At 60.9% G+C, this 21,884-nt stretch overlaps 2 protein-coding genes across 9 annotated transcripts in view; one reads left to right on the forward strand and one right to left on the reverse strand.

The window, feature by feature from the left end:
• Window positions 1-4,891, forward strand: part of ZMYM3 (zinc finger MYM-type containing 3) — a 70,007-nt gene extending 65,116 nt beyond the window's left edge. For 7 of the 8 annotated variants that reach the window (XM_075007827.1, XM_075007832.1, XM_075007834.1 and 4 more), the window contains 4 exons: window positions 957-1,071; window positions 2,285-2,539; window positions 2,625-2,742; window positions 3,386-4,891. In XM_075007827.1, coding sequence (XP_074863928.1) covers window positions 957-1,071; window positions 2,285-2,539; window positions 2,625-2,742; window positions 3,386-3,584 — 687 coding nt within the window. In that variant the 3' untranslated portion in view covers window positions 3,585-4,891. The remainder of the gene's footprint in view (window positions 1-956; window positions 1,072-2,284; window positions 2,540-2,624; window positions 2,743-3,385) is intronic. The other variant, XM_075007833.1, reaches the window with a different exon arrangement.
• Window positions 4,892-6,591: 1,700 nt separating this feature from the next.
• LOC142020147 (gap junction alpha-3 protein-like) lies at window positions 6,592-7,569 on the reverse strand. The gene is given in 3 exon segments (XM_075007786.1): window positions 6,592-7,076; window positions 7,079-7,392; window positions 7,394-7,569. Coding segments are annotated over 3 exon segments (975 nt in total).
• Window positions 7,570-21,884: the final 14,315 nt, after the last annotated feature.

Consider the following 21,884-nt stretch of genomic DNA (forward strand, 5'->3'; position numbering starts at 1 on the left):
GGGGTGGGGTGGGGTGGAGGACCTGGGGGTGGCGGTGCAGGGGTAGGGGTGGGGGACCTGGGGGTGGTGGTGCAGGGGTGGGGTGGGGTGGGGTGGGGCACCTGGGGGTGGCAGTGCAGGGGTGGGGTGGGGTGGGGTGGGGCACCTGGGGGTGGCAGTGCAGGGGTGAGGGTGGAGGACCTGGGGGTGGCAGTGCAGGGGTGAGGGTAGGGGTGGGGCGGTGCAGGGGTGGGGTGGGGTGGAGGACCTGGGGGTGGCAGTGCAGGGGTGAGGGTAGGGGTGGCGGTGCAGGGGTAGGGGTGGGGGACCTGGGGGTGGCAGTGCAGGGGTGGGGGACCTGGGGGTGGTGGTGCAGGGGTGGGGTGGGGTGGGGTGGGGTGGGGTGGGGCACCTGGGGGTGGCAGTGCAGGGGTGAGGGTAGGGGTGGCGGTGCAGGGGTAGGGGTGGGGGACCTGGGGGTGGCAGTGCAGGGGTGGGGGACCTGGGGGTGGTGGTGCAGGGGTGGGGTGGGGTGGGGTGGGGCACCTGGGGGTGGCAGTGCAGGGGTGAGGGTAGGGGTGGCGGTGCAGGGGTAGGGGTGGGGGACCTGGGGGTGGCAGTGCAGGGGTGGGGGACCTGGGGGTGGTGGTGCAGGGGTGGGGTGGGACGGGGTGGGGTGGGGCACCTGGGGGTGGCAGACCTGGGGGTGGCAGTGCAGGGGTGGGGGACCTGGGGGGGGTGGTGGTGCAGGGGTGGGACGGGGTGGGGTGGGGCACCTGGGGGTGGCAGGGTACTGCTGCTGTAGCTAGGCGAGGAGAGGCTTTGAACTGGAGGCACAAATCCCACCTCCTATGGGCACTGCTGGGCAAAACTCTTCAGCTCGCATGGAGGGGGCATGTGCCAGGTGAGGTGCAGCGCTGCTTGTGCCCCAGACACCCCTGTCTCCCTGCACTGATGGTCTGTTCTCTCCTTGCTAGTACCTGCTGGAGAACAACAGGATGGTGAATATCTTCACAGACCTTTACTACCTGACCTTTGTGCAGGAGCTGAACAAGACCCTGAGCGGCTGGCAGCCCACACTCTTACCAAACAGTAAGTCTCCCAGGGCCACATGTTCCTTTATTAGCAGCCCTGACAGTCAAGCTGTCCAGCCCGGCTAGAATGAGCCAAGCAGGGGCCACCCCCACTCCCGTGGGATGGTCCTGAGGAAGTTTGCCACAGGAGGCAAGGGCATCCTTGCATCTCCCTGCAGACACAGAGCCAGCCTTGCCTACCCTTCTTCCTAGAGGGGGAAGCCCACTGTCCCTGCTGCGTCCTGGGGCCTCGTGTAACCTCCCCCAGGTCCTCAGCAGAGCTGGGCCAGGCAGTGTCAGCAGTTGGAATTTCAGCATCCTAGGCTGGCTGAGGGTTGGGTCCAGGCGAGCCGGTTCCTGTACAAGCCACATTCTCTGCCCAGATGCCACTCAGGGGGACTCTTCATCCAGCCCCCTTGGCCCAGGCTGGTGCTTTCAGAGCAGGGGAAGGCACTGCCCTGCGCAGCATGTCCCAGCTTGGGAGCAGAGTTTCAGAGCAGGGGGCTTATGGTCCCTTGTCTGCTTCCAGGCCAGGGGGTGTCACCTGCCTGGCTTCCTGGCACGATCCAAGCCCTGAGTGAGACTGTCTTTACCGGGCGCTTAGCCCACAGTCAGACTCCTCCGTAAGGGCCGTGTTTCTGTATGGCCGGGCACCCTTGTCTCCATGAACCCTGAGAGAGGTGAGGGAACTGTCCCAGCCTCTTGCCTGACAGGCGATGCTCTGGGGATGGAGCACTTTGCCTTGCGTCGGCCTGGTCCTCTTCCGGCCTGCTGCTCTTCCTGTCCCTCTGCCTGTCCGGCACGTGCAGCTGTGCAGGGCATTCTGTAGCGAGCCCAGAGCGGCTCTGGCTTGGTCTGGGGCTGGCTTGCCCCAGCTGTCATGTGGCGGGTTAATCTAGGCTGCGTCATGGCTGGGGAGGGTGCAGTGGCAGAGCTGCAAGCAAGGTTCCTCTGGGTAGTTCAGCTGGAGCCAGGCTTCCCTCAGCTCCACCAGCCAGGGGGCTCTGCAGTTATAGGTGGTGTCCTTGCCTTGATGGTTTGAGCCAAACTCCTCCTACCCAAGGAGGAGCCAGAGCTCTAGCAGAGGACCCCAGTGCCCTGTCTGTTCCCCTGACACACGAGATAGACCTGGGCTGTAGTATCTACGCCCCTCTCCAGTCTTTCTGCCAGGCCAGACCTGGCCCGGGAGCCTACGGTGTGACAGACGTGGCCGACCCAGCTTCTTCTTGCAGACACGGTCTTCTCCCGCGTGGAAGAGGAGCACCTGTGGGAGTGTAAGCAGCTGGGGGTGTATTCCCCCTTTGTCCTCCTCAACACCCTCATGTTTTTCAACACCAAGTTCTTCGGCCTGCAGACGGCAGAGGAGCACATGCAGCTGTCCTTCACCAATGTGGTGCGCCAGTCCCGCAAGTGCGCTACCGCCCGGGGCACCACCAAGGTGGTGAGCATTCGGTACTATGCCCCCATCCGGCAGAAAAAAGGGCGAGGTAGGGGCCTGCGCGGGTCTGTCTCCCCACCCCTGCCCCGCCCCGCCCTGCCTGCCTGTGGCTCTGACTCAGCCTCTCCCTGCAGAAGGCAGTTCGGGGAAGCGGAAACGAGAAGAGGAGCTGCCAATCCTGGAGCAGCGGGAGAACAGGATGAACCCACTCCGGTGCCCAGTCAAGTTCTATGAGTTCTATCTCTCCAAGTGGTGAGTCTCTGGCAGGAGGGCGTAGGGACACTCCCGGCTCTCCTGCAGCCCTGTCTGCCCAGCGTGGCCCCTTGGCCAGCTGGAAGGACACTGGGCCAAGAGTGCCCCCACACATGCTGCTTTTGCAAAGGGTTGTGCAGAGCACTGCCTGTCCTGTCAGCAAGCCTGGGGAACGTGTCTCCAAGGGCTGTGCTCTTGCATTCCCAAGCCTGATCTGTCTCTCCTGTTGCTGGAGAGCTGTGATCAGAGCCCCAGGCTGGGTAACTCATCTCAACAGTGCCTGTCCTTCCCTGGAGAAGGTGGCTGTGGTGCCTCCAGACTCCCCACTCCTGCCTACCTGCCACGTGCTCTGTCTCAGATCCCCTTGGGAGCAGAGCTCCAGGCCTGGCTCCTGGGTGCCTTCTGTGCAGGAAACAAGATGTACTTCCAAGTGCTACCACCATCTTGCTGACCTCAGTCAGGGTGGGCTCTAGGCCTCTCATTGTCTCATGGGCAAATGTAGGCCACCAGGGCCCCCTGGGAAAGGGGAGGCTTGCTGTGCTCCAGGTCAGGAGGGAAGGACCCTGTGGACTCTGGGTGGCAGAGACGGGCAGGGCTGTCTGGGCTCTAGGGTGGTGTTCACTTTGCCCACCTCTTGCCACAGTCCCGAGAGCCTGCGGAACCGGAACGACGTCTTCTACCTGCAGCCAGAGCGGTCGTGCATTGCGGAGTCGCCTCTCTGGTACTCGGTCATGCCCATGGGCAGGAGCGTGCTGGAGAGCATGCTGAACCGCATCCTGGCCGTCCGCGAGATCTACGAGGAGCACAGCCGAGGCAGCGGCCTGGAGGAGGACATGGACTGAGCTCAGGCTGGGGCTGGAGAACAGGCTGGCGGTGCCTGGAGCCAAGGCCCTGGGGTTGCTCTGGCCTGAGGAGATGTCTCCCCTGCTCGTCCTGTCTGGCGGGGGGTGCAGCATGGCGTGGGGGTGTGGTGCCACTTCCAGCCCTGCAGCCATGGTAACGCTGTCCAGTTCAGTGCACGTAGGACTCCGAACATCCCTGCCTGATCCCCTTCCTCCGCCAGCCCCTGGCACCCAGGCCCTGCCTGTGCTCTGTCTGGCAGAGACAGTGTCCCACTCCACCTCCCCAGCTTCCTGGGGTAAGAACAGAGCTAGTACCTCTGCCAGGCACTGGGCCAGTGAGCCTTCCTGTCCCTCTCTGCAGGGCTGCTCTGTCTCCCCGTGCGTGGTGTAACCTGAATGCAAGACTCTGGGGAAGACAGCTCAGCAGAGCAGGGGCCAGGCTGGGCCCAACAGGCCCCACAGCAGACCCTGAGTCTGCAATGAGCTTCCTGCCCTGGCCCAGGTGAGGGAAGGGAGCCATGCTCAGCCTCTAGGGCCCTGGCAGGGACTGTGCCAGTCGGGGTAACAGGGGCCTTCCTGGAGGCTGGCTCTCAGGGCTGGTCCAGCCCCAGCTCTGGGGGGGAGCTGTTTCCCCCAGGGGCCGAGCTCTGGCTGCTCATCATTCTTGTCTTTTTAGCAGAGCTCAGTGCCCAGCGGGGCTCCTGGGCCTCCCTTGCCCAGCTCTGCATCTGCTGTGGCATCCCCCTGCCTTGAGCGCTCACACCAGCCCCTAGTGGCTGCTGAAGGTCTGCATTCTGCACGGGAACCAAGGTGTATCCTTGCTTCCAGGACTGAGGAGGAGGGGCCTCCAAGCAGAGCAGGATCAAGGGTGCCCTTCTTGCCAGCCTGACTCTGTCAGCTGGAGGAGGAAGCTGCTGTGCCTTGACTCCACGCTGCTGGGCCCCGCTCCAAGCGTGCGTTAGACCGAGTCCTGCTGGGCCATGCTGGGACTCGCAAGCATTGAAAGGGGCCGCAGGGACAGGGGAGCAGAGCCTGCTTGGATGTCTGTGCTCGCCCAGCCGCTGCCCCAGCTTTGCTGTTCCCCCAGCGCCCTCTCCTTGGTGTTTTCGATTTTTTTTTTTTTTTTTAATCAGTTGTTAATGGGACTTGGCACTGTCTGAGCCTGTATATATTGTTCTGGGGCCTGGCCTGGGGCCCTCCGTCTCCATATCAAGAGTGAGCCAGTCACCGGTCTTGTCGTAGTGATTACGGGGCGTTAGGACTAACCTTGTGTCTCTAGAAACCATTCATTTCAAATAAAGATGCAAAACCCTGCCAGCAGCTGCTGTCCTTAATCCACTCAGGGCAGAGCCGGGGCTGCCTCTGCCCCTCTCAAGGGCTCAGTCACCATGGAGTGAGGCTTGATTCTTGCCATCCGTCCCAGGGGCCTCGCAGACTCCTGCCAGGGCATCCTGCCCTGAGTTGGGCACTGTCATTCCCAGCATGAGTCCACGTGCTGTCTCTGCCAGAGCTAGTGCTTAGCGCTGGGTGGCCATGGTGGCTTGTTGCGTCTGGCGTTGGGATCTATGAAGTGGGTTGGGAGCAGGTCCTGGCCTGTAGGCTGGGGGAGCATGGCCTACCTGCCTCCAGCGGAGCCGGCTAGGGCCTGGCTGTGCCCTTGGGTATGGGAGAACCCTGTGTGCGATCCAGCCTTCTCCACAGGCGACAGTGCAGCAGACAGCATGACCAGTCCTGCCTGGGAACAAAGGAGCACGTGGGTGGGTGGCAGCCAGCAACCCCCAGTCCAGGCTCAGGTAGGTTCCCTGCAGCGAGCTGAACTGGATCCAAATTGGGGGCTGAAATGAGCAGTAGCCTTGCAGGAGCCCAGCACCAGCACACCCTGCCCAGCTATTTGCATTGGAAGAGGCTGCCTGGGCCAGCCCTGCTTCCAGATGCAGTGATGGTGCTTTCCCTGTCGCTATGGCGATCATAGCGAATCAGCAGCGCCCGCCCTGGCCACGTGTCCCTCCCAGTGCGAAGGCAGGTACCCAGAGGAGATGGGGCCAACCTGGAGGGTGCTGCCTGCATGGACTCCCGAGCCCCAGAGCAAGGCCCAGTCTCCTGGAGGTGGCCAGGAGGGGGCCTCTCCATTCCGGGCAGAGCAAAGGCCTGAATCTTCTTGAGGGGGAGCAGAGACACGGTCCACCAGGGACTTCCCTGCCTGCCCTGGGCTGTGGCTCTGAACACAGATACTGAGCAGGGCAGAGAAGCAGCCCAGGACCCAGTTCCCCTTTCCCGCCAGAGGCCTGAGCCCAGTTTGGCTGGGGGATAATGGGCCAGTGCTTTTCAGGGCTCACATTCATCATGTCCAAACATGGAGGGGGTGACACAGGGTGGGGCCTTGCCAGGAGCCGAGCAGAACCCTGTCGTGTGACTGTCGAGCAGCAGTTCTTGGCTTTCCGGGCTTGTTGACCTGTGGGGAGAGGGCTTGACTGGGGCCCTGGTTGAGGCCCTGCTCTGGAGGTGGAGCTTCATGGCTAGGATGCAGCAGCAGTGGGGCCTAGGCCTCGCTGGTCAGAGCAGCCCATCTGCCCCAGTTGGCTGGCCCTACAGCAGCCTGCTAAGCTGTGGGACATCCTGCTGGGCCCAGCTGCACGGCAACAAGCGTGAGTCTCTGCAGGTCCTTCCTGAGCTGTATGGCCCAGGAGCAGAGGTCAGGCTGGGAGTGGCTCTCCCCCAAGAAATGAGGGCTGGCAGCAGGTCCATGCAAAGGGAAAAGCTGCAGGCTCTGCCTCCTGCCAAGTGTTCTGCTCCTAGCCTGCTCCATGCCTCCTGCCCCATGGGCCCACGTCTGCCTGCAGAGCCGCTGAGGGGGAGGCTTTGCTGCGCAGGTCTGGTTCAGGTTTCAGGCTCCTGGACCCTGGTGTCTGCATTATGGGCCTAGTAGTTCCAGGGTGGGGACACACGGTATCCATGGAAAAGCCACAGGCTCCTGTACTGAGCTGAGCTCCCTGTGCTGCAGCCTCAGTTAAACAGCCAAGTCACTGGCTCTCAGCTTGGCCCTGGATTTACAGGACCTGCTGCCCTGCTGCAAGAGTGCCCCCATGCCCAGCGCCTGGTCGCCTGTCTCGGGGCTGTGCTGTGCTGCGTGGCTGTCCCTGCCTGCAGAGGGTGCAGCTTGGCTGGGGTCAGCAGGTTGGGGAAGGCTGTAGCCCTGCCCAAGAGTGTTGCCACCTGCTCTATTGGGACAGTGAAAAAAGAGGGGGCCACTTACTTCTCTGGGGCTGTTGGAGCAGGCCTTGGGGTGGGGGGCCTGGTCGTCTTCAGTTGTCAGCTCCTGCTTGCATTTGGTGAAGCCCAAGTGGTACGTTTCAATCGGGTTGAGGAGCAGTGACAGGACAGCCCCCGCTGTCATGAAGAGGACAAAGATGGTCTTCTCAGTGGGCCGGGCAATGTAGCAGTTGACTGTATTAGGGCAGGGCCAGCAGTTGCATGTGTACAGGGGCTTTAGTTGAACCCATACAGCATGTACTGGCCCAAGATGAAGCCCACTTCAAAGAGCATCTTGGACACGATGCTGCAGATGTAGGTTCTCAGGATGGCCCCCCGCAAGAGGAATTTGCCATGGCCGTCCTTGAGGGAAGGGCTGCACTGCACCATGCACTGCTGCTGGGCCGCCCCGGTCTCCTCGCGTTGCTGCTCCTCGGCCATGCGCACCAGGTGCAGGATGTGGCCCAGGTAGACCAGGCTGGGCGTGGAGACAAAGATGATCTGCAGCACCCAGAAGCGGATGTGGGAGATGGGGAAAGTTTTGTCATAGCAGACGCTCTGGCTGCCTCGTGTCGCAGGAGAAGCCCGACTGCTCGTCCCCCCAGACGTTCTCGGCAGCTGCCCCCAAGACAAGGATATGGAAAATGAACAGGACAGTGAGCCAGACCTTCCCCACCACTGTGGAGTGCTCCTGGGCACGCTCCAGAAGCCACCCCAGCAGGCTCCAGTCACCCATGAGTGTCAGTACGGGCACAGCCTGAAAGAGGAGCACCCAGAGGTCAGCATCCCAGAGACTCCTGCAGCCTCCACTGGGCCAGACCTGGCAGTAGCTGGCACAGAGGCACCTTGTACTGGGCACATCCCTACAGCAGAGCCCTCTGCAGCCCTACTGCACATGGCAGCAGCTGCAGCTTCCTCCCTGGGTCCCGGGCAGGCACCGCAGCTAGCCAGATTCAGGCCACAGCCCCGCTCGCCTTTGGCTGTCAGTGCTGTGTTCCGCCCTGCAGGGCAGGCAGCTGGCTAATGCTGGCTACCTGAGCCCAGCAGGCCCTAGTATCCCACGTGGTGTTGGCTTACTCAGGGTGGGCTGCATCCCTTTCCCTGCTGGCTCTGAGGTGGCCCAGGTCCGCATGGCTCAGTGCGGGTCCTGGCCCAGGTCTGCAGCAGCCGATCGAGGCACCTGGAGCCCAGTGGCCTGGGCAGAACAGCCGAGTGGGTTGCTGGGGAGCCAGCACTACAGTTTCCCTTCTAGAGCTTAACCCCACCGGACTGTGCCAGGGCCAGAGTTCCCAGCACAGCCTTTTGCTCAAGCCCTGGACCTGGGGCTCGCGATGCACTACATGGTGAGCCCTCCCGCTCTCCTGCCTGCCTGGCGGTGCAGGGCCCAGCCCCAGCTGGCTCTCGAGGCAGCCCAGAGCACTCGGAGGGAGGGGGTAGACCAAGGGGCAGAGTTTCCTCCCACAGCCCAAGGGAGGGCAGGGTCAGGACCCGTTTGTGCACATGGGCACCAGCACCACTGCCTAGTGCATCTGGCAGCAGCCGGGAGCCCCCACCCCCCCCAGCCAAGAAACCCCCCCTCACCGTTTGCAGCAACTGCGGTGTTGAGCCCTAGTCGCGCTGCTGCCCCGTGCCGTGTGGGTGGCAGAGCCCTGCAGCCCCAGCTCTTCTCGCCGCTGCTCTCGGGCCTAGAGCCAGCAGGCAGGCACCTGAGTCTGGCTCCTAGTGCGCAGTTTGCAGGTTGCACTGGAGTGGGGGAGTTGTGCTCTCACTGTGACAGACAGAGGAAACAGCCACTGGAGAGCTTCTGGCCTGGCCATGCTTCTAAATATAATGTCTACTGCAGGGCAGGGGGCCAGGGCATGGGGGCTGTTGTCTCTGTGACCAAGCCCATGAAATTCACTGGCTCCGGCCAAGTCAATGCCATTGGAGGGTCATTTTCATGACTGACCTGCTCTACATGCTGCTGGGCCTGGCGCCTCTGCGAATGTCCCATCTCTGACACTATCTGCACATGTAGCCCTGGCACATCCCCACACGCCTGGCCAGCTGGGGTGCCCTCCAGCCCAAGCCCTGTGCTGCAGATGCACAGAGAAGCTAAGCAGCCCCAGGGGTCCTGCTTGGGGGAAAGCGTGCAAGGCCCTCTTTGCCCAGATTGCTGCGGAGGGCACACGGTGTAGTCCGGTCCACTGCTTACTGTTCATAGCATGATGATGGCCCAGTTTGTAGAAGCTTGGAGGGCGGTGGGGGGGTGGGCCATGGGATCCCTGGGACGCAGCAGGCCCAGTGAGATCCCTGAAAGACCAGATATCCCCAGCATAAATCCTGCCTTGGGCCAGCTGCAGGATCCTCCTGCTATGCCTGCCCCAGTGCCCAGCCTGGCTACATCCACACACTGCACCCTGGCATCAGAGGTGCCAGACCCAGAGGCTGAGCTTCCTCCTACAGTGACCATTCTGAGCCAGGACACAGCAGGTCCCTGACCCTGCTGAACAGCCATCAAGGGACTTGTCCTCCTGGGACTGCTCTCATATGTGTGTTACAGGCCTGGCCTTCACAGCATCCCCTGGCAAGGAGAGCCATAGGCTGGCTGTGCAGTGTGCAAAGCAATATACAACCTGCTGCCTGTTGCATTAATTGGGTGACTCCCAAGTGTGGTCAGGAAGGACAGTCCCCTTGTCAGACTGGCAGGGCCCTAGGGGTCTTTGCCTGCCTTGGCAGCCTGAGGAGGGGGTTTCCTGGATCCATGCCACAGGGTCACATCCCTGCCTTTGCGAGGGCTTCGGCACTGGGCTGCCCTTGTGCACAGTCGTCTGGGCTTCCACGGGCTGATTGCCGGGCTGGGTGGTGTTCGCAGCCTTCGCCATATGGACAGGCAGATGAGAGCTGGTGGCTCAGGAGAAGGGTGAGGCTGGAGTGAGGTGGGAGGGCCAAGGCTACTTGCACCACAGCTAGGTAGGTGAAAGGGTCTGCATGCCAGTCCAGGGCGGGTACTGTGGGGACACCAGTCGCCTGGCCTGCAGCTGCACAGTGTAGCTGCCATGCCAAGGTACGTGGGGACCAGGCTGTCCCTGACAGCTGGCAGGTGTCCTGTGCCTACTGGGATCACCTTTGCACTGTGTTTGCTTGGTGAGAAACCCATAAAAAAATTATCTGCTGGCCAGTAGTGTCCTGGTAAAAATGTGACACCGGTGTGCAGTGGCAGGTTTCCTGTGCACAGAGCTTTACACGCACCCACAGCCAGGTCTGTCCTCCACAGGAGAGCAGGCTCGGCTCCATTTGTATCCAAGAGGGACACAGTGTCATTAAGCAGGGAGGAAAAAAAAACAAACAGGTGAGCAAAGCCAGCAAGGAACATCCTTCAGGCTAGACATTCTAGTTCCTGGTGCCAGCTGGAAATAACCAGGAGGGCCAAAGATCCTGCCAGCCCTCCCATGCCCACTGCATTTACAGTCCCTGAAGAGCAGACGGAAACAGCTGTTGCACTCTGGGGCAGGGCCTAACCTGAGTGGTTGAGCAGCATGTGGTGAGTGGCGGTGCTTGACGCTGATGTACCTTTAATGAGGTGCCAGCAAATGGCTTCTTTTCGGTTTCTTCTCGCAGGTCTGACTGTTACGTGTCATTATTTGGTCTCACTGCCAGTTGTGCACCAGTGTACGCGGCTGTTGGGTCTAAGCCGGTGTGTTTAGGGGAAGTGTCTGAACAGCCATTTCAGACAATAAAGTGGGGTATCAGTCCCGCTAAGCAGAGGTCTCAAACTACCTGCCCGCAGGCCAGAGCCGCTGTGCAAGCTGGCCTGGGCGTACCAGAGGGCTGGGTGGGGAGGGGCCTGTCAGAGCTGTCAGGGATTTTTCATCCCTCGGGCATAATCGTCCCCGTGGGCCAGGGGAAACAAGCCTTCGGCCTTTTTAATATCATTACAGGGGCAGGTAAACTCAAAAAGGTACATAGGCTGCCAGTTAGCAGCCCCCTGTAACGGTCACTCTGTGTCAGTTGGTTTTACCGGTAACCTGAACTCACAAACATTTCAAAATCATGGATTTGAAATCCAGGCTCCTCATTGGACAAAGGTGAGGAAGCTTCTAGAGGAGGACCCGTTTGAAAGCAGGACCTTCAAAATGTTCATATGTAAATAGTCTCATAAATAATGTATGAGATCAGGGAATATAAGGCAGCGCCCCACAGAGTTCAGGGCACTTGGTACCAGCTGCCTCTGAGGTGAAGACTTTTCGAAGAGCTCCTGAAACAATTCCACCTCCGCCCAGCAGGGTCCGCCCTGCTCAGGCACTCGCCGTATCACTGACACAGAAAGAGCTGAGGCAGCAGCTCTGAGGTAAATTGGGCGGGAGGCGAACTGGCCTCACCCCTAGGGTGAGGTACTGCGCTCCTGCCCGTTAGCACCCAGAGCCTGCCATCACTGCGGCACCCCCGACCCCGCCGCCGACAAGCGGCTCAAGAGTGGATCTGGCGTGTGACGAACTGGCCTCACCATTAGGGTGAGGTACTGCGCTCCTGCCCGTTAGCACCCAGACCCTGCCATCACTGCGGCACCCCCGACCCCGCCGCCGACAAGCGGCTCAAGAGTGGATCTGGCGTGTGACGAACTGGCCTCACCCCTAGGGTGAGGTACTGCGCTCCTGCCTGTTAGCACCCAGAGCCTGCCATCACTGCGGCACCCCCGACCCCGCCGCCGACAAGCAGCTCAAAGGTGGATCTGGCGTGTGACGAACTGGCCTCACCCCTAGGGTGAGGTACTGCGCTCCTGCCCGTTAGCACCCAGACCCTGCCATCACTGCGGCACCCCCGACCCCGCCGCCGACAAGCGGCTCAAGAGTGGATCTGGCGTGTGACGAACTGGCCTCACCCCTAGGGTGAGGTACTGCGCTCCTGCCCGTTAGCACCCAGAGCCTGCCATCACTGCGGCACCCCCGACCCCGCCGCCGACAAGCAGCTCAAGAGTGGATCTGGCGTGTGACGAACTGGCCTCACCCCTAGGGTGAGGTACTGCGCTCCTGCCCGTTAGCACCCAGAGCCTGCCATCGCTGCGGCACCCCCGACCCCGCCGCCGACAAGCAGCTCAAGAGTGGATCTGGCGTGTGACGAACTGGCCTCACCCCTAGGGTGAGGTACTGCGCTCCTGCCCGTTAGCACCCAGACCCTGCCATCACTGCGGCACCCTCGACCCCGCCGCCGACAAGCGGCTCAAGAGTGGATCTGGCGTGTGACGAACTGGCCTCACCCCTAGGGTGAGGTACTGCGCTCCTGCCCGTTAGCACCCAGAGCCTGCCATCACTGCGGCACCCCCGACCCCGCCGCCGACAAGCAGCTCACGAGTGGATCTGGCGTGTGACGAACTGGCCTCACCATTAGGGTGAGGTACTGCGCTCCTGCCCGTTAGCACCCAGACCCTGCCATCACTGCGGCACCCTCGACCCCGCCGCCGACAAGCGGCTCAAGAGTGGATCTGGCGTGTGACGAACTGGCCTCACCCCTAGGGTGAGGTACTGCGCTCCTGCCCGTTAGCACCCAGAGCCTGCCATCACTGCGGCACCCTCGACCCCGCCGCCGACAAGCAGCTCAAGAGTGGATCTGGCGTGTGACGAACTGGCCTCACCATTAGGGTGAGGTACTGCGCTCCTGCCCGTTAGCACCCAGAGCCTGCCATCACTGCGGCACCCCCGACCCCGCCGCCGACAAGCAGCTCAAAGGTGGATCTGGCGTGTGACGAACTGGCCTCACCATTAGGGTGAGGTACTGCGCTCCTGCCCGTTAGCACCCAGAGCCTGCCATCACTGCGGCACCCTCGACCCCGCCGCCGACAAGCAGCTCAAGAGTGGATCTGGCGTGTGACGAACTGGCCTCACCCCTAGGGTGAGGTACTGCGCTCCTGCCCGTTAGCACCCAGAGCCTGCCATCACTGCGGCACCCTCGACCCCGCCGCCGACAAGCAGCTCAAGAGTGGATCTGGCGTGTGACGAACTGGCCTCACCATTAGGGTGAGGTACTGCGCTCCTGCCTGTTAGCACCCAGAGCCTGCCATCACTGCGGCACCCCCGACCCCGCCGCCGACAAGCAGCTCAAAGGTGGATCTGGCGTGTGACGAACTGGCCTCACCATTAGGGTGAGGTACTGCGCTCCTGCCTGTTAGCACCCAGAGCCTGCCATCACTGCGGCACCCCCGACCCCGCCGCCGACAAGCAGCTCAAGAGTGGATCTGGCGTGTGACGAACTGGCCTCACCATTAGGGTGAGGTACTGCGCTCCTGCCTGTTAGCACCCAGAGCCTGCCATCACTGCGGCACCCTCGACCCCGCCGCCGACAAGCAGCTCAAGAGTGGATCTGGCGTGTGACGAACTGGCCTCACCATTAGGGTGAGGTACTGCGCTCCTGCCTGTTAGCACCCAGAGCCTGCCATCACTGCGGCACCCTCGACCCCGCCGCCGACAAGCAGCTCAAAGGTGGATCTGGCGTGTGACGAACTGGCCTCACCATTAGGGTGAGGTACTGCGCTCCTGCCTGTTAGCACCCAGAGCCTGCCATCACTGCGGCACCCCCGACCCCGCCGCCGACAAGCAGCTCAAAGGTGGATCTGGCGTGTGACGAACTGGCCTCACCATTAGGGTGAGGTACTGCGCTCCTGCCTGTTAGCACCCAGACCCTGCCATCACTGCGGCACCCCCGACCCCGCCGCCGACAAGCAGCTCAAGAGTGGATCTGGCGTGTGACGAACTGGCCTCACCATTAGGGTGAGGTACTGCGCTCCTGCCTGTTAGCACCCAGACCCTGCCATCACTGCGGCACCCTCGACCCCGCCGCCGACAAGCAGCTCAAGAGTAGATCTGGCGTGTGACGAACTGGCCTCACCATTAGGGTGGGGTACTGCGCACACGCCAGCTGAAGCTTAGAGCCTGCCACCTTCGCGGCACCTACGCTCCCGCCGCCCGCCATCTTGATTCTTCACCGGACTGGACTTTGACCGAACTGGACTTAGACACGTAAACTTACTTTACTTTTATACCCACTCCCACCTGGGAACTTGGGACCCTCTACGAGGGAACGGAGGGTGGCTCCTCTGTTGTTCCCTTCCCTAACGAGGGGAGGGAAGTACCCGGGGACTTGGCCATCTGTGGCCGGGTCTGGACATTCCAGGCAGGAATTACCACCGTAGCCAAATACCGGCACATTTAGTTAATAATTGAGGTACGTTGTAAAGGTTTAAGTTGTTATAGTTACATTACTCTTAATAGAGCAAAGTATAAATTTTAACTAACCCTCTTCCTTTACCCTTTCCCCCTTATCCTTGCTCACCCCTACTCCATACACTGCAAAAGAAGGCACTGCCTCCCTGTCTCCCTATCTGTTTATCCTACCCAGTGACCTGGGAAAAGCACAAGCCTCCCAGAAACACGCGTTGGGCCCATTAAGAGGGTACCGGGGACCCCTACAAAATAAAGGGACAGTCCTGACTGGCTCTCAGGTACCAACCCCTTGGGTCGGGCTAGCAACTCAACCCCGCACGGAGGTGGGGTTTAGCACCCCCACCCCGGCTCTGTAAGGAAACAGCAGGAACCTTCTATAAACCTCTCCCCCTCCTCTTTTATCCCAATAATCAAATCCTTTTTTTATTTTGCGGAAAAATAAAAACCAGTTCAAGACTTAAAACCAAGCTGTCAAATGGATACTGTTATAAATGTACGTATCATTAAAGTATAAAAGAGTTACATTTAAAAAGTTGTTACTTGTTATAGATTTAATCCTGTTGTGTTTTTAATAAAGCTTGTAGTTACTTTGTTTAAACCAGTCCACCCTTGTCCTAGTCTCACTGTTCCTGCTGGCCACTCCCTTCCAGGAGGCTCGGGGCAAAGCCCAGGCGCTCACCTGTGTGGGCATTATCTGGGCTGGGTTTTGTAGCAGGGTTTTGATTTGGGTCCCGGCGTCCAACGCGTAGGGAGTCCGCTCCCTTGTTCAGGGACTCATGTGATGGAGTGGGGGGGGGTGCATGTGTGAGTCAGGCTGGATGTCCGAGGCAAGCAGCAGCTCCCAGTGGCTAAGGATGACCCTGGGGCTACAACTGGCAGATAACACCTCTGCCTGAACAAAGAGCAGGGAGGAGCTGAGCTGGGTTTTGAATCGGGGGCGGCAGTTAGAGGCGAGGAGAAGGGAGAGCTGGAAGGCAGCCAGGCTGAGGAGGGGGAAAGCTACACCCCAGAGGGGCACCCCTTGGGGTCCTCTCCCCAGGACAGGTTGGAAGGACTGTCTCTGGCTGCTATGCTGTTGCTTCTGTGAGAAACTGGACATTTGTTGCCTAATAAACCTGCTGTTGTACCTGCTGAGTGAGAGTCTCTCCTGCCAGCGGGCGGGGTGCAGTGCAGGGGGACCCCTGAACCCCATCACACTGGTGTCAGAAGTGGGATGCACTGCACCCACGGATGAGCTCCCAGCAGTGGCTGACTGAGCACCAGAGAAGGAAGGAGTCTCACAGGAGTCAGAGGGGGAACAGAGCCATTCCTGCAGCTGCTGCTGGTGAGTGGATACCCCGGGAGATAGCGGGGAGATGGATTATACCCGACTCCTGAAGGCAGAGCTAGCGGGGCTGTGCAGAGAGAGGGGCCTGACCGTGGGGAAGGCGACCAAGGCCCAGCTGATTGCACAGCTGGAAGAGAATGACCGATCCGGGGGGGCAGAGCCTGTCCCGGCAGAAAGTGGCCAGTCAGCCTCGGGAAGCATTTCGGATTCTCCGACAGGAGCAGGGGCTCGACGCCGTCAGACAGACGTGGTGCCCACCAGGTCGCGCTCAGCTAGCGGTGGTCCATCGCGGGCAGAGTCCCCCGCCGCAGAGCTGCGACGGCTGGAGCTCGAGGTGAGATTAAAGGAACTGGAGCACCAGGAACGGGAAAGAGAGCGTGAGCGCCAGGAACGGGAAAGAGAGCGTGAGCACGAGCGCCAGCTACAAGAGACACAGCGGGAGGAGAAAGAACGAGAACGGAAGGAGAGAGAGCGAGAGCGTGAGGAGAGAGAGCGAGAGCGGGAGCATGAGCGAACCATGGCAGAGACGAGACGCCAAGAGGCCCCAGCTGCGGTAAGCGGGGAGAGGGCCAGACGGCTCGGGGTGGCCAGTCACTTGGAGACGCGTGTGCTGGCCCAGTGTCAGGACACAGGGGACATGGATGAGGTCCTCACCGCCTTCGAGCGAGCCTGTGAGTTGCATGAGGTTCCCCCAGATGAGCGGCTCCGGCACCTCACCCCCTTGCTGGGCCGGAAGGGCGCAGCGGTGCTCAGCCAGCTGGTGGGGCTGCAGCCTGGGGACTATGAACGGTTCAAACAGGCCCTGCTGCATAAGTTCGGGCTGACTCCGGAGATGTACAAGAAGAAGTTCCAGGAGGCGCAGAAGAGGCCAGAGGAAACCCATGTAGATACAACCGCCCGCCTGAAGCAATACTACCAGAAGTGGGCGTTCGGAATGGGAGTCCAGTCCGTAGAGGACCTGATCGAGCTGGCGGTCGTGGAGCGATTCTACGAGATGTGCGCACCTGACCTGAGGGTGTGGCTCGTGGACCGGAAGCCAGGGGACTCACATGATGCAGGGAAACTGGCAGATGACTTCACAAACAGCCGGGCCAGGTTTGAAAGTGAGCCCCACAAAGAGAGGGAGTCTCGGAGAGAGAGGGAGTCCCGGAGGGAGAGGGAGTCCTGGAGAAACCGAGAATCTCAGAGAGACCAGTCCCTAACTGTACGACAGAGGGGACCACCTCTTGGGCAAGCCCAGGAAAGAGGGGCCAGCCACCCACCCCCCAGAGAGCCAAACAGAGCCCGGACAGAGCAGCCGGCCCGAGGGACACAACAAGACCCAGGCTGTTACCGCTGTGGGCGAAAGGGGCATAGAGCAGCCCAGTGCCCCAGGCTCCCAGACAGGTTGAGCAGGCCGGGGAGTCATGGAGTCAACTGGGTGGGGTCCCAGAAGTCAGAGGGGCTGGCGGCCAAGGTGGGTGGTGCTGACAATGGGCACTCGGATTGGGCCGAATCCGCCCCACAGACCAGCTCCTCAGGAGGACCAAATGCTCAGAGGCCAGTTTACAGAGTGGGGGCGGCAATGCCTCTGTGGAGCAAGTGTCTCAAACCCCTCGAGGTAGACGGGAAAAAGGTCACGGGGTTCTGGGACACAGGTGCTGACGTGACGCTGGCCCGACCCGGGGTGGTGGCACCGGGCTGCATGATACCCGATTCCCACCTGACGATAACAGGAATTGATGGGACCCCTTTCAAGGTGCCCATGGCGAGGGTGCACCTGAAATGGGGGAAGAAGGAAGGCCCCAAGGAAGTGGGCGTGCACAGCCATTTGCCGGCAGATGTACTGATGGGGGCTGACCTGGAGAACTGGCAAGGTGAACGCCCTCGTGCCCTGGTCCTGACCCGTAGCCAAAGAAAACGAGGGGTGCGCTCCCCAGATTCAGGGGTACAGGCCCAGCCAAAGCCACAGGGGCCAACCCTGAGAGAAAGGAGGCCCCCAAAAACCAGATCTCACAGGCCAGGGGTGCTGGAGCCAGGCAGAGATGGGGAAGTAGCATCCGCCCCTGCCCGAGCGGAAGAATTCCAGGCAGAGCAGCAGAGAGACCCCTCCTTGCAGAAGCTGAGGGAACTGGCCAGTCTCAGCCCAGCTCCACAGCTGGGGGAGGGCTGCAGGGAGAGATTCCTGTGGGAAAAGGGATTCCTGTACCGGGAATGGGCTCCCAGACGCAAAGCGGAGCCATGGAAGGTCCAGAGGCAACTGGTGGTTCCCCAAAAGTACCGGCGCAGGCTGCTGTACCTAGCCCATGATGTCCCGCTCGCAGGACACCAGGGGATCCACCGCACCAGGAGAAGGTTGTTACAGAACTTTTTCTGGCCAGGGATCTTTGCAGCTGTCCGTCTGTATTGCCTGTCCTGCGATCCCTGCCAGAGGGTGGGGAAGAGCCGGGACAAGGGGAAAGCTGCCTTGAGGCCACTGCCCATCATAGAGGAGCCTTTCCAGAAAGTGGCTATAGACATAGTGGGCCCCTTCAGCAAGGCAACGCGTTCGGGGAAGAAATATATTTTGGTAGTGGTAGATTTTGCCACGCGATACCCAGAAGCAGTGGCCTTGACCTCTATCGACGCTGACACCGTGGCAGATGCACTGCTGTCCATTTTCAGCAGAGTGGGGTTCCCCAAGGAGGTCCTCACAGATCAGGGGTCCAACTTCATGTCGGCCCTACTGCAAAGCTTGTGGGACAAGTGTGGGGTCCGGCACACCTGGGCCACAGCCTACCACCCGCAGACCAATGGGCTGGTGGAGAGGTTCAATGGGACTCTGAAGCAGATGCTGAGAACCTTCATGAATCAATACCCCCATGACTGGGACAAGTACTTACCCCACCTGCTGTTTGCATACAGGGAGGTGCCCCAGGAATCCACGGGGTTCTCCCCGTTTGAGCTGCTGTATGGAAGGAGGGTACGGGGACCCCTGGACTTGCTCAGAGAAGAGTGGGAGGGGACGGCCTCTCCTGAAGGGGAGTCAGTGGTACAGTATGTACTGACCTTCCGGGAAAAACTCACCGAGCTCATGGGCCTGGCCAGGGAGAACCTCTCCATGGCCCAAAGGAAGCAAAAGGTCTGGTATGACCGTAACGCCAGGGCCCGAGCCTATGCCACCGGGGATCAAGTGATGGTCCTTATACCTGTGCGGCGGAACAAGCTGCAAGCGGCCTGGGATGGGCCCTTCAAGGTCGTCAAGCAGCTAAATGACGTGAATTATGTGGTGGAACTGTCGAACCGGGCCCACAGCCACCGGGTCTATCATGTGAACATGATGAAACCTTACTGGGACAGGCAGAATTTGGTGCTGGCCGTGTGCAGACACTGGGAGGGGCAGGGGGATGATCCCTTGGTGGATTTACTCACAAGGACTGGAGCCGGCTCCTTGCTGGAGTCTATTCCCCTCTCAGACCAGCTGACCCCTGCCCAGCAGACGGAGATCAAGGAGGTGCTGCATTCGCACCAACAGCTGTTCTCTGACAGACCCGGACGCACTGACCTGGCTGTCCACCGAATAGAGACAGGCACCCACGCCCCTGTCAAGTGTGTGCCATTCAGAGCCACAGGGAGGACGGCTCAGGACATAGAGCGGGAGGTTGAAGACATGCTGGCTCTGGGGGTGATCCAACCCTCGTCCAGCCCCTGGGCCTCTCCCGTGGTGTTAGTCCCTAAAAAAGATGGGTCTGTTCGGTTTTGTGTGGACTATCGCAAGCTTAACGCCATCACTGTCTCGGACGCCTACCCCATGCCCAGGCCTGATGACCTTTTAGACAAGCTGGGGGGAGCCCGTTATCTCACCACCATAGACCTCACCAAGGGGTACTGGCAAGTGCCATTAGACCAAGATGCCCGGCTGAAGTCGGCTTTCATCACTCCTGTGGGGCTCTACGAGTTCCTGGTCCTGCCCTTTGGCCTCAAGGGGGCACCCGCTACCTTCCAGCGTCTGGTGGACCAGCTACTGAAAGGGATGGAGAGCTTTGCCCTGGCTTACATGGACGACATTTGCATCTTCAGCCAGACGTGGGAGGACCATGTGTCCCAGCTCAAGCAGGTGCTGGACCGACTCCAGAAGGCCGGGCTGACTATCAAGGCAGGGAAGTGCAAGGTGGGAATGGCTGAGGTGACCTACCTGGGCCACAAGGTGGGCAGCGGCTGCTTAAAGCCAGAGCCAGCTAAAGTGGAGGCTGTCAGAGATTGGCCAACACCCCAGACTAAGAAGCAGGTCCAGGCCTTCATTGGGATGGCGGGGTACTACCGGAGGTTTGTGCCCCACTTTAGCTCCATCGCAGCCCCCCTCACGGAGCTGTGTAAAAAGGGAAAGCCTGACAAGGTGGTCTGGACCGAGCAGTGCCAAGAGGCCCTCTGCGCGCTGAAGGAGGCTCTGGTCAGGGCCCCAGTGCTGGCAAATCCCGACTTCAACAAGCCCTTCCTGGTGTTCACCGATGCCTCAGACGTGGGGCTGGGGGCGGTGCTAATGCAGGTGACTGACAAAGGGGAGAAACACCCCATCGTGTACCTGAGTAAGAAGCTGCTGCCCCGGGAGCAGAGCTACGCGGCCATAGAGAAGGAATGTCTGGCCATGGTGTGGGCGCTGGGGAAGCTGCAGCCGTACCTGTTTGGACGGCGTTTCACCGTGTACACCGATCACTCACCCCTGACCTGGCTGCATCACATGAAAGGGGCCAACGCCAAGCTCCTGCGGTGGAGTCTGCTCCTGCAGGACTACGACATGGAGGTGGTCCACGTGAAGGGGAACAACAACACCATAGCCGATGCCCTGTCACGCAGGGAGGGCCCCGAACTTCCCCAGGTCACTGGCTAAGTGACCCCGCTCAGTGCGGTCTGGAAGGGGGGAGAGATGTGATGGAGTGGGGGGGGTGCATGTGTGAGTCAGGCTGGATGTCCGAGGCAAGCAGCAGCTCCCAGTGGCTAAGGATGACCCTGGGGCTACAACTGGCAGATAACACCTCTGCCTGAACAAAGAGCAGGGAGGAGCTGAGCTGGGTTTTGAATCGGGGGCGGCAGTTAGAGGCGAGGAGAAGGGAGAGCTGGAAGGCAGCCAGGCTGAGGAGGGGGAAAGCTACACCCCAGAGGGGCACCCCTTGGGGTCCTCTCCCCAGGACAGGTTGGAAGGACTGTCTCTGGCTGCTATGCTGTTGCTTCTGTGAGAAACTGGACATTTGTTGCCTAATAAACCTGCTGTTGTACCTGCTGAGTGAGAGTCTCTCCTGCCAGCGGGCGGGGTGCAGTGCAGGGGGACCCCTGAACCCCATCACAACTCATTAAAATATTCTTAATTACTTTCCCATCCAGAAAGTCCCGTCAAGAGCCAGTCGTCCAAGCTCTGCCCTTCCTTGCCATAGCCCTGTCCTCGCCCCACCTTGGCACCCAGGCCCCCAGGGATGCAGGTGCAGGAATTACTGAGGGGGACTGGGCTCCGGCAGCAGCGGTTGGGCCCCACACAGCCCCAGTGCTGGGAGTGGTGCAGAGCCGCTGCCCACCTGTTCTGTGTCTCTCCATCCCCCGTGACTGCTGCCGCCCTGTGCCAGGCTCCCCGTTAAGCCCTGTCTGACCCCAGGGGAGGGTGAGGCAGTGGTGTGAAGAGGTGCAGCGTGCGTGACAGGACTGGACAGCCCCCCCCGCCCCAGCCCAGCCCAGCCCAGCCCAGCCCACCAGGACGCCTGGGAGGGGTTGTGCCACTCCTCCCACTGGCACAGCCCACAGGCCAGCAGCCTGTGACCCCCTGCCTGAAGGGGGCTGGGTAGCACAGGCCATCTCTGGGGAAGGTCCAGGACTGGGGATGCACTGGGGGGCGGGGTCCCATGCAGTAAAACCAGATGGTGAGAGCCAGGATGAGGCTGCCAGGCTGCAGTCGTGTGCATGCGCGCACGCACGCAAACACATGTGCACGTGCACAAACGCACACATGCACATGTGCATGCACACACACACATACACACACACACACACATGCACGCACGCACACACCCTGAATGACCAGACCCAGCGGGTGGGGGGTCATACATACGTGTGCACGTGCGTGCGCGCGCGCACACACACACAGACACAGACACAAACACACACACTGACTGACCAGTCCCACCGGGGTGGGGTAGGCGCTCTCTCTCTCTCTCACACACACCCACACACACACCCCCACACGGTGTGTGGCTGTTAGGTTGGAACCTGTCTGAGCTCCCCAGGTGGCAGCTGCTATGAGGCTGGCGATGGCCTCCCCTGGCTGGGGAGCACCCAGGGTTACAGAGGAGAGGTGACCCAGCCCCACTTGTCTGGCCTGTGCCCCAGGGCTGGGCTTTGGCGTGGTCGCTGGCCTGTGAGCGTGCCCCATTCGGCAGAGGCACGGGGATCTGGGACTTGCCTGTGGAGCAAGACGGGCCCAGCCCTGGAGGCCAAAGCTGTCCCACTGTGCCTGCTGCTGGCAAGGCACCCCAAGCTGTGCAGGGGCATGACCCAGGACAGATGGCTGCTTACAGGCCCTGGGGG

Source organism: Carettochelys insculpta, chromosome 13, assembly GCF_033958435.1.
Source record: "Carettochelys insculpta isolate YL-2023 chromosome 13, ASM3395843v1, whole genome shotgun sequence".
Taxonomy (NCBI): domain Eukaryota; kingdom Metazoa; phylum Chordata; order Testudines; family Carettochelyidae; genus Carettochelys; species Carettochelys insculpta.